Here is a 13638-nt window from a genome sequence, read left to right as displayed (position 1 = left end):
AAGAGTTATTCAGAGCTCTTGACCTGGAGATGAATGACCTGGGATGACCAGCAGTTCTGTTTTGCTGAGGTTGAGTTTTAGTTGATTTAATTTATTTAATTGACGTTCTTGTCTAACATGCAGACATAATTCTGCAGTTCTTGCACCTTTCTAGTTGAGGTGCTCTACACAACCATTACTGCAGAAAGTGAAATCGTTTTTCTGAACATCAGCTGTTGTAGTTCTCGGTTCTGCTGCAAGTTTACTTTGCTGCCCCCTGCAGCAGTGTGTATGGCACGACCGTGAAAGGCAAGTATCAACTAAATTAATCATAAAAGAGTTCTGCTGGTACTGAATATGTGTGTGTGTGTGTGTGTGTGTGTGTGTGTGTGTGTGTGTGTGTGTGTGTGTGTGTGTTTGTGTTTGTGTGTGTGTGTGTTTAAGGGTAAGTGATGAGAAGGATGCTCGAGGCTACCTCCAAGCACTGGCCACTAAGATGACAGAGGAGCTAGAGGGTCTGAGGAACAGCAGCCTGGGAGCCCGAGGCACAGTGAGTTCTTGTTTTTTATAAACATGCTGATATTTTGCTGCTGTGTCATCATCATCATCATCAACAGAGGAAAAAAAGCTAGGCAATTTTTTCAAATTGCTTCTAAACAATGGCGAACAACTATTGCTATGTTATGATTAATACGTTATTGTTTTTCAAGGACATGCCATGGAAGATGCGCCGTTTAGCTAAGCTGGACATGTCGGCCCGTCTGGAGCTGCAGTCTGCACTGGACGCTGAAATCCGGGCCAAGCAGGCCATACAAGACGAGCTAAACAAGATCAAGGCCTCCAATATCTCCACAGAGTGGTGAGATTTCAACACACACACTCAAACACAGAGAAAAAGAAAGAGGAAAGCTTCCTGTAGAGAGAAATAATCCATCCCTCTATTGGTTCTCCGTTCAGTTAAATAACAAATCTATCAGGCAGCACCAGTACCTTCTTCGTGCCGTGTTTACACTACGGTTATCATTCTGGAATGTGGGAAAATGTGGGTGTTTGATTAGGCATGAAGTGTTGAAACAGCCCCAGAGTAGCATTTGTCCAGGTGCACAACCTGTTGACGTTTTGATATAAGGTGCTGTCAGGGTTATAGCTTATATAATGGAAAGGTTTTAGTTTCATGAAAGATTAATGAGACAGTAACTTTAAGAGAGATTTCTGTTTCTTGGCAAGTGTAGTTGTTTATAGTAAAAAGGTTTTGGCAATTTATCTCCTCAGACTTTGGCTTTGTTACCAACTTATTGTGAACGGAATAGATTTTCACTGAGAAAATGAGCATCTGAGAGACCAGCGTTGTGCTTGACCACAAGGGTTTTTTTTTGTCTCGGACAGCTGAGGAAAAAAGCCTTAAAGGTACTTGAAGACTTTTGTTTTTTTAAGACAGACTGCTTCATGAGGCCTGCTTTGATGTTTTGCAGTGGAGATACACTAATTGAGCAAAAGTACATGACATTTCCAGCCATGTCTGGTTCTTCCCCAGACTGTTTCCACAAAGTTGGCGGCACACAAAGTTGGAGGTATAGGATTCCTATGGATGCAGTAGCATGAAAATTTCCCTTCACTTGAACTAGGAGACCCAAACCTGTTCTAGTGGCCATGAGTACAAAACCACCTCCAAGAAGATATGCTTTCCATGGGTTGGAGAGGAAGATCTTGAATGGCCTGCTATTGAGCTATAAACCCTATTGAACACCTTTGAGATAAATGTGAACACATACTGCACCCCCAAACCTCCTCACCTCACATACATCAGTCCCTGACTTTACTAACACCCCAAACACTCTCCAAAATCTTTTGGAACATCTTCCTAGGAGAGTGAAGGTATTCTAACAGCAAATGGGGATTAAATGTGGAATAGGATGTTTCAAAAGCACATATCTTATGGTCAGGTGTCCACAAACTTTTGTCCATATAGTGTATAAACAACTTTATCCACTTAATTGTTGTTCCTTCAAATAGTGAACTCTTTTCGCTTAGTGGCTTCTCCTGTCTTTAGGGTTCCTTGTCCCTGCTTTTCCAAAGACAAAGATCTCAATAAAATGGGGGAAACTTAATAGGAAAGGCACTATTTTGAAGTATCTGTTGAATTCCCAATCATATTCATCACATTTCTCGAAACTTTATTTAAATGAAAAGGTTATTTTTGTTTTTCTCTATGAAAATAGGTACATTTACAAATGCCAAAGTCTGAGGGGAACTTTAGTACGAGTACCTTGGAAGTAGAAGCATTGAGGAAATAACCCTTAGTACCCAGGAACAACAACAACAAAACCCACATTTACATGGTGTCATTATCCGTTTATGTTTGATATTTGAATGAGGGTTGAAAATTATGGTCACTGTATATAAAAAAAATGGCAATATTCAACAAATAAAATCATATAAAATAATTAAAATATAAAAGTCATTATGTGACAATGATATTATGTAGTATTTCAGAGCTACAAAAGTACTTATCTGCCATTATATCATGACTCTATTCTCAATATATTGCAAATGTATTCCTATTATATCTTTTTAAATCATATAAACTATAAGATATCGCATTAATTTTTTCATAGAAATGACTATTCTGGCAGTGCTTTTGTAATCATTTGAAATCTGTTCAAAGTCAATTCTTTCCATTATGTCAGTAAACTGCAGGAGTCTGAGAACAAGAACCGGGTGATGCAGGCTGAGATCGAGAGGCTACAGAAGGAGACGGAGGACCTGCGTCGCAGAAAAGGTGGATAATTTTATGGTTGTGAATAGTAGAAGTTGATTGATTCATCGCCACCAATATTTGATTGCTAGTGTTATTGGCTTTCTGCAAAAATCCATACAGATTGCACTAGTTTTTAGATGCACAAAAGTATAGCAACAAATTGTTGTGTAAGCAGTGTGTGTTTTGGACCCTTGTCTTAAATTCGAATGAACTTCCAAACGTCCTAATTAAATTGCATGAATTTTTTTGTAAGTTGGCAGAATGTTTTGTAGACTTCTGAATTTATTCTGCTGCTACCACTATGCATTGAAACAGTACACAGTAAAAACAAGACAATGTTCCTCCATAACCCTGGTGCTGCACCAAACAACATAGAGCTACAACACTCAACATAAAGCTACATAGAGTGCATCGAGTGCAACCTAGTGCAAACAGTGCAGACAGACAACAGTACAGACAGACAACAGTACAGACAGACAACAGTACAGACAGACAACAGTACAGATAGACAGGCAACACAAGACAACACAAGACAGTGGGGGACAAAACACATAACACAAGATAGCGCCCACCAGTTAACCTACTGTATACTCTGAATATACAGTACTGTGCAAAGAGGACTATAAAGACTATATTTGGGAATATATGTAAACAACTTATTTTTATTTTTTAATCAAACGTAGTCTTCACAGGGAAACCCGGGTAGATATTTAAAGCTATGAATTGTTCAAAGCTTTGAACAGGACACACCTGGTTAACAAGAAATACCTGAAGGTTCAAATGAGCCTCCTCATAACATGAAATGTTTTTCTTTATCAGGTGTAAAGCATCAGGATTCCCAGAACTCTTTCCTGGCTTTTCTGAATGCTCCTTCTTCTGTGTTAGATCACTTTGAGGTGAATTTTTTGGACTTTCTTTCTTCTTTTTCTCTGGTTTAACTGAGTATGTGGAAGATGGGTGGTGCATACACTTTCCTGTATGTTTAATCCCTTTGAGTACAATGAGGCAGTAAATCTGCCATGTTCTCTTCAAAGTCATTAGGACTTTTAAATCTGTGTCGACTAAAATTAAACGATGTCACAACGGTTAAACCATTGATTCCTTTATCCTGGATTTTCCGCTATTCGTCACGAATTTGCAGTTCACCGAACGTGAAGTTTGGAACCCAGTGGGAAAAGTGAAACCTCTTCGCATTGAGCTTGCATTTGCAGATTCGCATTTATGAATAGAAGTCAATGAGAAGTGTAGTTTAACCGTGCCTTTAGTCAGAACAACGTGAGCTGCTGATGGAGCACTTATCATTTGTAACTGTTTCATTTTATCATTTCATCTTCTCCCGCTTATCCGTAATTCGGGTCGCGGGGGCAGCAGTCTAAGCAGATTCCCCAGACACTTCTCCGTGTCCAGGGATCGGGCTGTCAAGGCCCCTGCCTTCGACTGCTGCCCAATCCTCTCAGCACCGGTCCCTTACGGTCCCTCCTGCAGGTGGTGAGCCCACGGGAAGGCGGCCCCACGTCGCGCCGACGTCACGGTCCTTGGTTTATTTTTCTCGTAAGGGTCCCCTGGAGCATAGAGGGTTAAGGGCCTTGCTCAATTGCCTTTGTAACTGTAACTTTTCAAATGTTTTGCAGCTGGGTTCTGCATACATCATCTCTAGATCTCTAGATCATGTATGCAAAACCCAGCTGCAAAGCATTTGTAAAGTTACAGTAGCTGGCTACTCACCTTCCCGACTTTGTATTTTTATATATCTAGCGGAAATTAGGAAAAAAAATAAATAAATCCGCTTTCAGGACAGCAGTACAAGAGTTGATATCTTAACAACAAAATATATCATGAATAAAGGCATAACACGTCTTGATTCGATTGTTTTTAAACAAACTAGGGACAAACTTACACTTATAAAGAACAATCTTATTCAATCTTTCTTAACACATTATCTGCATAAAAAAGCTGCTTTGAGCCACTGCCCATTGTTAAAAGCGCTAAACAAATGAAAATGGAATCGAATTAAACCTTTTTAACCTGGAAAACGACCTCCATTATTGGCACATAATTTAGAATTTTTCATGCATGTATTTGTAGAAAAAAATACAATTCCTGCCAACAGATTATGCCATTTTAAGGAGTTTATGTTTCTAAGAGAGATGAAAACAAGGGTTAATGATAAAATAAGTGTCTAAAGCTGCTATAAGTGTCTAAAAACTAACTTTAAATCATTAAAAACATGATGGTTTGAACTCATAAAATGTCATTGTTGCTTATTTAGCAATTATAAACCTGAAGATATTGTGAAAGTATAAACCTCATTAATGATCACTTCTGCACTAAAGACTCTGCCAATTTGATCTTTGTTCCTTACAGTAATTCAAATCCATTCAATGTTATTTGTATTGCTGTTATAACAATGGAGTTTGTCCCAAAGAAGCTTTATAGAATTAAATAGATTGTAAATCTAAATCTTGCCATCATAAATATGTCCCTATAAGTTTATCCCTAATGAGCACAACAATAGCAAAGAAAAACTCTGTGAGATGGTATGAGAAAGGAACTTTAAGACGATCCAGACTCGAAAGGCAACCCACAATCATCTGATTGACAACAAAATGTCAGTTTAATAAAGTTGATTATTGTTGAGGTTATCAACTGTTCCCTATTGGACACTTGAATGCAAAACTGTACATGGCAACTGTAGCTCTAAGCCATTAGAGCAAACTGTTTATATGAATTGCAGTCCAAATCCATCTTCATGGTTCACTATATTGCCAAAAGTATTGGGTCACCTGACCTTTCCTGCTGATATGTGGTTCCTTTCCAAACTGTTACAACAAAGCTGGAGGCACTGAATTGTCTTTAGATTGTCTTTAGATGCGCTTTAATACCATTTGGCATTCACTTGAACTTGTAAACACAAACCTGTGCATGGCAATGCTAATGTGCACAAAGTGAGCTGCTTAAAGATCTGGTTTACATGCTTTTGAGAGAAAGATCTTGGGTGACCTGCTATAGAGCTCTGACCTCATCCCTACTGAACACCTATAGGATGAATTATAATGCTGACTGCACCCCGGACCTCCTCACCTACATCAGTATCTGCCTTTCATAACACCCTTGTGGCTGATGAACACAAATATCCATAAGCACACTCCAAAATCTCATGGATCATCTTCCCAGAAGAGTGGAGGGAATCATAAGAGCAAATTGGGACTAAATGTGGAATGCAATGCTCACAAATCACATGCCATACTTATAGTGTAACTAAAAAAATTGCTCTGATCAGGTGAAGGGAAAAAATATTTACGGAAAGGCAAAAGTCCATGTATACTCAAAAATAAAAACAGAGATCTTTGTGGTCTACTACAAGAGGGCAACAGGTGTTTAGCACAAACAATCTTGTATTTCAAATAAATAAAAAAATCCTACATTAAAACAATTGGGTGGAAATAAATAAATAACTGATCAAGGTATGACATCTGATCAAGTGAATCCTTTCATTTTCCAGAAACCCTTAACTCCAACTCGCAGCTTAGACTCTTTGCTGTTGTATAAATGACTAAAACATTTTTTATTCTGTATTTTTAAAGCGCTCACCATCATGGGGTCCTGGAAGCAAAGGCCGACGTGTAAGACTCTGTGTATTTGATGGGTCGCACATGTGACCTGTGTGTTCTGTGTGTGGCATGGGTACTCATTGTGTTCGTTCTCTATGCTACTGTATACTGCATGAAAAAAAAAGAACCTCAGATTGAAATGGCTCTGAGGTTTGGCCATTGTGCTTTTTCGACCTCGTGCCTGATTCTTTTTCGCAATCTGTTAGTCAATTTATATTTGTACGCCCTGCTATTATGTGGTTCGTGGGTTTTGTGGTCGCATCCTTTTTCCCTTTTTATCTTGCATGTGGGGGGTTTTTGAGATTTTTTCCGGGTTATTTTCTTACTCTGTTGACAGTTTAAAATTGGGTGGATGTTAATACATGGACAGTGTTGGGCAGATCTGTAATGTAATCCCTAGGTTGCAGAAAACTTGTTATTTACAACATATATTTACATGTCTTTCTGTTGGATGACTCATTTTTTATTTGTCTATTTACTTTTATACCCAGTATAAAGCTGCATCAGAACTATTGTCACTATTGTTAAAAATAATGATAGAAGACCATGTTCTTGTGGTTAATTAAAATTTGAATGAACTAAAACAACTAATTGAAAGAACTTAATAAAAAGGGAAATAATAATACCTATCTCATACTTATATGCTTTATATTTACTGCAAGAACAGTACCATGGTTTTTAAGAGACACATGCATGTTAGGTTTGTTCTATGCAGCAAACTCTGTAATTTAATGTTATGAAGATTTACTTTGACCAAACAAATATATAAATGTTCCGATGTTATTTTCATTGAAAAATCCTCTCTTAGCATGAATAACAGATTTACACACTCTCTGCATCCGGACACTTGATCTTCATTAGTTGGATATTTCAATAAAAAAAGCAATTCAATAGGATTTAGTTGTGGTAACTGATCAGGCCATTCCATGATAGATATCACTTCAGTTGACTCTTTGCTCTTTAAATAACACTTGCACAGTTCGGACGTACGCTTCAGCTCATTGTCTTGTTGTATGGTGAAGTCGGTTCCGAAGAGCTGCAGTCCAGACAGAACTGCATGGTTGAAGTTGAAGTATGGAATAAGAGCCATGTTGGATCAGTTTTTCTTTCACTTTCCGGATTAAGTCTCCAACCTTCCCTGCTCCAAAACAACCCACAATCCATTAAGCTGCCACCTCTATTTTGACTGTGGGTGGTGAGGCAGTCTTCTAACGTTCATCTTACACAAGTTCTTCTGTTAGAGCCAAAAATGTGTAATTTGGACTCCTCTGTCTACAGAACATTCTTCTAGTCAGTTACTGTCAAATTCTTGTGTTTTTGTCTCACAACTAGTTTATTGCATATAAATAAAAAGAACATCGATGTGTCTCAAAAACTATAAAAGATTGTCTTTTTCCAAACTTTTGACAGGCACTTTATGTAGTTACTTATTACCTGTTGTAAAACACTAAACACTCATTTTATTAGAAACAACTACATTCTTATTGCACCTGGTAGGTGTTCAAAAAAATCCTGTGTCAGGGTGTGACCACAGTGCTGGACTGGACTTTAGCTAGTGGCCTGTTGTTAGCTCAACACTGCCACTGTGATTGATTCAGACCAGAGTAGGAAAAAAATAATTGTGCTTCACTCTTTACTGATTTTTAATTATGAACTAAATATTACTATATTATAGAATGTAACTTAAACAACTTGTACATGAACAAAATAAATGAAAAAAACCTATGGTGTTTTTTGGAAAGATGGATGTATGGATGAATGTATGTATGTATGGATAGATGGATAAATGGATAGATAGATAGATAGATAGATAGATAGATAGATAGATAGATAGATAGATAGATAGATAGATAGATAGATAGATAGACAGACAGACAGACAGACAGACAGACAGACAGACAGACAGACAGACAGACAGACAGACAGACAGACAGACAGACAGACTGATAAGTACGTACATACATAATACATACATATATATTCAGGCTATGTATTTGAATCTAACTTGAACAGGATCACTGCAAAACCTTTCTGGTCTTTTATTATTAGATTAGATTAGATTAGATATATTCTTATAACAGTCACTAATATGAGTTGGACTTTATTCAAGCTATTTTCACTTCAATTATCTTAAGCCACATGGGCAACATCTTCATTGTCTGATTTATGGGCCTGATTTAATGTGTTGCAATAAACAACCAATTATCAACCAATAATACTATTTATTACTACACATTATCAATGATTAATTAATCAATAACCACTGTCATTCAAACAGATTACTGCCTAGCACTGTGCACTGTATTCAGCTGAAATACTTGTACCTGTATACACAAAACAAAGTTATTCATTATATACCTCAAACCCTTTCTATTGTTCATTCAGATCGACTCTGGTGACTTTACTCCATATAACACTCCATCGCGGGATGAGGATTCCAAATCGCGGCGCATGTCCCGCTCTCGCTCGCCATCCACTGCTAGTGACATGGAGCCAATAGAGGTAATATGGAGCAAAAACCACACACTGACTACTATGTTAACACACTCTGGTCTTTAACACTGATGTACCACCTTTTTTCCACTTTTGCAGCTGGTGGATCACTCGTCACGTCTTTACACGCCGACCAGCAGATCCAGCTACAGCAGCCAGGACCACCCCTGTAATAAAGTAAGCAAGGGGGTGAATTGGGTAATAGGGGTCTGATACTGGAATTGTCAGATTTACAATGTGTGTAAAGTCCATGCTAATGTTTTACATGAAGGATCTTTTTTAAATAGCATTAAAAAAAAAATAAAGATAAAGATAAAATGTATTCTACATCTTAAATAATTCATGTACTTATTCAACAATTAATTTGTTAATTTAAACTGCAATTAAGACCATAATCCAGGCCAAAAAACTCCCACAATTTTTTGTTGAATAATGTTCTCATTATTTCAGCATATTTGGTTTGAAAAGATGAAAAATGACCTACAGTTGTAAGTTGCTGAGTTTGTGTTACTTATGATGAATTAATGGATCAGTTTATGCAAATTAATATTCACACTGCAGCACAGAGACTTACTGTATAATACAATTAACAGAGAAGAAATTAAAAATATGGACAAAATGTACATTTTGGAACATTCTATTCCACATTTAGTCCCCATTTGCTGAAATAGGTTTTATAGTTCTACAGGTGATCATCCACCCCAACCCATAAAGCAAATCTTCATAGAGACTGATGGGAGGGAGGGAGGGAGGAAGGAAGGGAGGAAGGAGAAAGGAAGAAAGGAAGGAAGGAAGGTAGGTAGGAAGGAAAAGCAAAGAGACAGAAGGAAGGAAAGAAGGAAAAGCAAAGAGACAGAAGGAAAGATGGAAAAGCAAAGAGACAGAAGGAAGGAAGGAAGGAAAAGCAAAGAGACAGAAGGAAGGAAGGAAAAGCAAAGAGACAGAAGCAAGGAAGGAAAAGAGACAGAAAAAAGGAAGGAAAAGGAAAATAGACAGAAGGAAGGAAGAAAGGGAAAAGAGACAGAAGGACGGAGGGAAGAAAGAAGGCTGGAACAGGTTTGGGTCTCCTATTTCAAGTGAAGGGAAAAATCCATGCTTTCTCATCCAAAAACATCCGATACAATTGTCTGCCTCCAGTTTTGTTGTAACATTTTAAGTAAGAATCACATATGGCTATAACATATGGCTAATCACATAAGAAACAAATATGGTGTAACTGGGTAATTAGGTTATCTAGTAGCCTTGTAAACAGTGCTGAAAAAACAGCAAGACTTCCATTCAGTCCGAGTTACTTATCTGATGAAGTGCATGTTAACCAGTAGGGAACGTTTGATGTAAAAAATCTTCCCATCTCCACTCAGCAGCCGAAGCCTCATCAGTTTGCTGTGAAATCCTTCAGCATCCCCACCAAGTGCAACTACTGCACCTCGCTTATGATCGGCCTCATGCGGCAAGGCTGCACATGCGAAGGTGAGCATAGCAAGAGAGAGAAAGAGAGAGATAAAGAGAAAATAATGGTGGACAAATCACTAGACACTTGATACAAACACATTGACACACTTGATACAAAAAAGCTCATGATTTCTTGTATTTCTGCTAATATGAAGTGATCCATTCATATGTTAATGCTTTTTACAACTGCTTCACTGTTAATAATAGTTATGGCAAAGATGGTGAAGAAAATACGTGTACCTTTATTGCCTTTGCTGTTAAATTGAACAAAAAAGATATTGTGTTGTTCGTGGCAGCATTAGTATACACCTAAAGATACTAAATGCGTTCCTGTTTATAGGAATTAGCCCCATATAGTGGAGATACTGAAGATTAGACAGAAAATAAATTTTTTGCATCTTCCTCTGTCGTTTCAGTGTGCAATTTCTCCTGCCATGTCATGTGTGCGGATAAAGTTCCCTCTGTTTGCCCCGTCCCTCCCGATCAGACCAAAGCACCGCTGGGTATCGACCCGCTGAGGGGTATTGGCACCGCCTACGAGGGATATGTGAGGGTGAGCTCTGTCCCAAATACAAGCGTTCACAAATCTTTTGTTTTACAGTGAACCGCTTTTGTACACTAGGTGGTGCTAGTGATGAAACGGTACCTTAGGAGGACAGTTTGTCTTTTAAAAATGAAGGTAAAATATAAACATGCAAATGTAATAAAATATTACAACCCCAATTCCAGAAAAAGTTGAGACAGGGTGTAAAATGCAAATAAAACATATTGAATGTTTACAGTAAGGCAATTAACATTTTAAGGAAAATAAGGTCATTTTGAATTTGCTGGCTGCAACAGGTCTCAAAATGTTGGTACAGGGCAACAAAAGTCTGGAAAAAGTAACTTATTACAATTAAATAGTTTGCAACTAACAAGGTTCAATGACATCCAGTCAGTAAGATGATTGGGTATTAATAGTGTTAGAGAGGCAGAGTCTCTCAGAGGTAAAGATGAGCAGAGCATCACCAATCTGTGAAAGCAATCTGTGTTAACCAACTGTAAATATGTACAATTTCAGAATACTTTTTCTCAACATGAAATTGCAAAACAGTTAAATACCTCATCATTTACAGTACATAATATCATCAAAAGTGTCAGGAGCACGAGAGGAAGGACCCAAATGCAGGACGCAGGAGAAATTCAAAAGGCAGTCTTTAATTAGGGAAAAAAACAAAGAGGCAATACAAACTGCCTGAAAACTAATGCACTTTTCTTAAAAAGAGCATGAAAAAAACAAAGAGCAGAAAAAGGGCAAAAAACAAAAACAACAAACCAGGAGCAGGGCAGAAGAGCCTGGAAGAACACAGAAAACAATAACAAACAAACGTCCAAAAATCAGCAGAAAATCTAAAACTGCTGGCAGAAAAACCGGGAAAAAAAGAGCGATCCAAAGTGAAAGCAAAATAATCCACAGAGAAAAAAATGGCAAGAAAGTCCCAAAAAACATACACAAAGCCAAAAGACAATCTGGCAAGGGATAACAGGAGCCGGCGTCTATTTATACACACAAAACATGGCCGCCGCGTTGTGCCGGCGCCGCACCGGAAGCGGACGTTAGACTACCGGAAGTTGGATTATCGGAAGTGCGCGCGCCGTCGGCTGACAGTACCCCCCTCCCTAGTCGACAGAGCCGAAACTGAGCCAATGCAGATGGGACGGAAGCCTCAGCTTCCTGGGTAGAAAATAGAGGGGGTTGATAACCATAAACCGTCTGAAAGGGAGATAATCCAGTGGCGGCAGTAGGTAACGAATTATTAGCGTACTTAACCCACAACAGCTTGGAGGACCATGAGGAAGCATCTTGGGCGCAAAGGACACGGATTGAGCCTCTCAGTCTGGCCATTGGTTTGCGGGTGAAACCCAGAGGAGAGGCTGATTGAGACCCCTAGGAGGCAAAAAAAAACTCCTTCCAAAATCTGGCTGTGAATTGAGAGCCCCGGTCAGAGAGGATGTTACGAGGAAGACCGTGCAGGCGGAAAACATGCAGGAGAAGAAGCGCAGCGCTCTCCTTAGCAGAAGGCAGTTTGGCCAGGGGAATATAATGTACCATTTTTAAGAACCGGTCCACCACGGTAAGAATGACTGTGCTTCCGGCAGAGGGGGGGGGAATGGTAACAAAATCCAGGGCAATGTGAGACCAGGGGCGTTTAGGCACAGGAAGTGGACGTAGTAACCCCACCGAACGGCCTTTCGGATTCTTGTGTTGCGTGCAGTTGGGACAGGTGGCAACAAATTCATGGACATCTTTCCGGACAGTGGGCCACCAGAACCGCTGCCGGAGGACGGACAGAGTTCGGGGAAATCCGGGATGGCAAAACAGAGTTGAGCCGTGACACCACTGGAGGACTTGGGACTGCAGCTGCTCGGGAACAAAGAGTAGATACTTCAGGTTGCGGTGATCAGTCCAGACCAAGAAAGGGGTCTCAGCCCCCTCTAACCAGTGACGCCATTCTTCCAGGGCAAGCTTGACGGCCAGGAGCTCCCGCTTACCAATGGGGTAATTACGTTCAGCTTGGTTAAGACGGCAAGAGAAGAAGGCGCAAGGGTGCAACTTGTTATCAGTAGCGCCCCTCTGGGACAGTACAGTGCCTACCCCTAGGTCAGAGGCATCGACTTCCACGATGAACTGGCGAGAGGGATCAGGAAAAACCAGGACTGGGGCAGAGGTGAAGAGGTCTGTGAGTCTGATGAAAGCTCGCTCCGCCTCGGGAGGCCATGAAAAGGACCGGCAGGAGGAGGTCAGTTGGTGAAGAGGGGCAGCAACCGAACTGTAGCCTCTAATAAACCTCCGGAAAAAGTTGGAGAACCTCAGGAACCTCTGCAGCTGCTTCCTAGAGGAGGGTGTGGGCCATTCCTTGACAGCTCTGATCCTGGCAGGATCCATACTTATGTTCCCCGCGGCAAGAGTGAATCCCAGGAAGGAGGTGCTAGAGACATGGAACTCACATTTCTCCGCTTTGACGTACAGACCATTCTGGAGGGGGCGCTGGAGGACAAACGAAGGTGGCCGACATGCTCATCCAGGGATCGGGAGAACACCAAGATGTCGTCCAGATATACAAAAACGTAACGGTTCATCATATCACGCAGCACGTCATTATTAAGAGCCTGGAAAACTGTCTTCCACTCATCCCATTCCCGGATGCGAACGAGATGGTATGCGTTCCTAAGGTCCAGTTTAGTGTAAATGGAAACTCCTTGGAGCTGTTCGAATGCCGTGTCCTGTAAGGGGAGCGGATAGCGGTTCTTGATAGTGATGCTATTGAGACCACGATAATCGATGCAGGGGGGAAAAGTCCCATC

General features: G+C 39.9%; 2 protein-coding genes across 8 annotated transcripts in view; one reads left to right on the top strand and one right to left on the bottom strand.

Annotated features, from left to right (window-relative positions):
• LOC310738067 (uncharacterized protein) overlaps positions 1-13638 on the bottom strand; it is a gene marked incomplete at its 3' end in the record, with an annotated part of 255387 nt that overhangs the window by 7360 nt on the left and 234389 nt on the right. The window lies entirely within an intron of this gene.
• cdc42bpab (CDC42 binding protein kinase alpha (DMPK-like) b) overlaps positions 1-13638 on the top strand; it is a 106780-nt gene that overhangs the window by 74835 nt on the left and 18307 nt on the right. For 4 of the 7 annotated variants that reach the window (XR_014536976.1, XM_083562922.1, XM_083562923.1 and 1 more), the window contains exons 18-26: positions 424-529; positions 690-838; positions 2667-2758; positions 3557-3633; positions 6322-6360; positions 8734-8850; positions 8941-9018; positions 10203-10311; positions 10710-10846. Coding sequence is in view for 6 of the 7 variants with exons in the window: in XM_083562922.1 (XP_083419048.1) it covers positions 424-529; positions 690-838; positions 2667-2758; positions 3557-3633; positions 6322-6360; positions 8734-8850; positions 8941-9018; positions 10203-10311; positions 10710-10846 (904 nt within the window). In the remaining variant the exon portion in view is untranslated. The remainder of the gene's footprint in view (positions 1-423; positions 530-689; positions 839-2666; positions 2759-3556; positions 3634-6321; positions 6361-8733; positions 8851-8940; positions 9019-10202; positions 10312-10709; positions 10847-13638) is intronic. The other 3 variants (XM_083562924.1, XM_083562921.1, XM_083562925.1) reach the window with 2 other exon arrangements.

Source organism: Silurus aristotelis (assembly GCF_946808225.1).
Source record: "Silurus aristotelis genome assembly, chromosome: 15".
Lineage (NCBI taxonomy): Eukaryota > Metazoa > Chordata > Actinopteri > Siluriformes > Siluridae > Silurus > Silurus aristotelis.
Note: the sequence above shows the minus strand (reverse complement) of the source record. Positions and strands in the feature narration are given on the sequence as shown.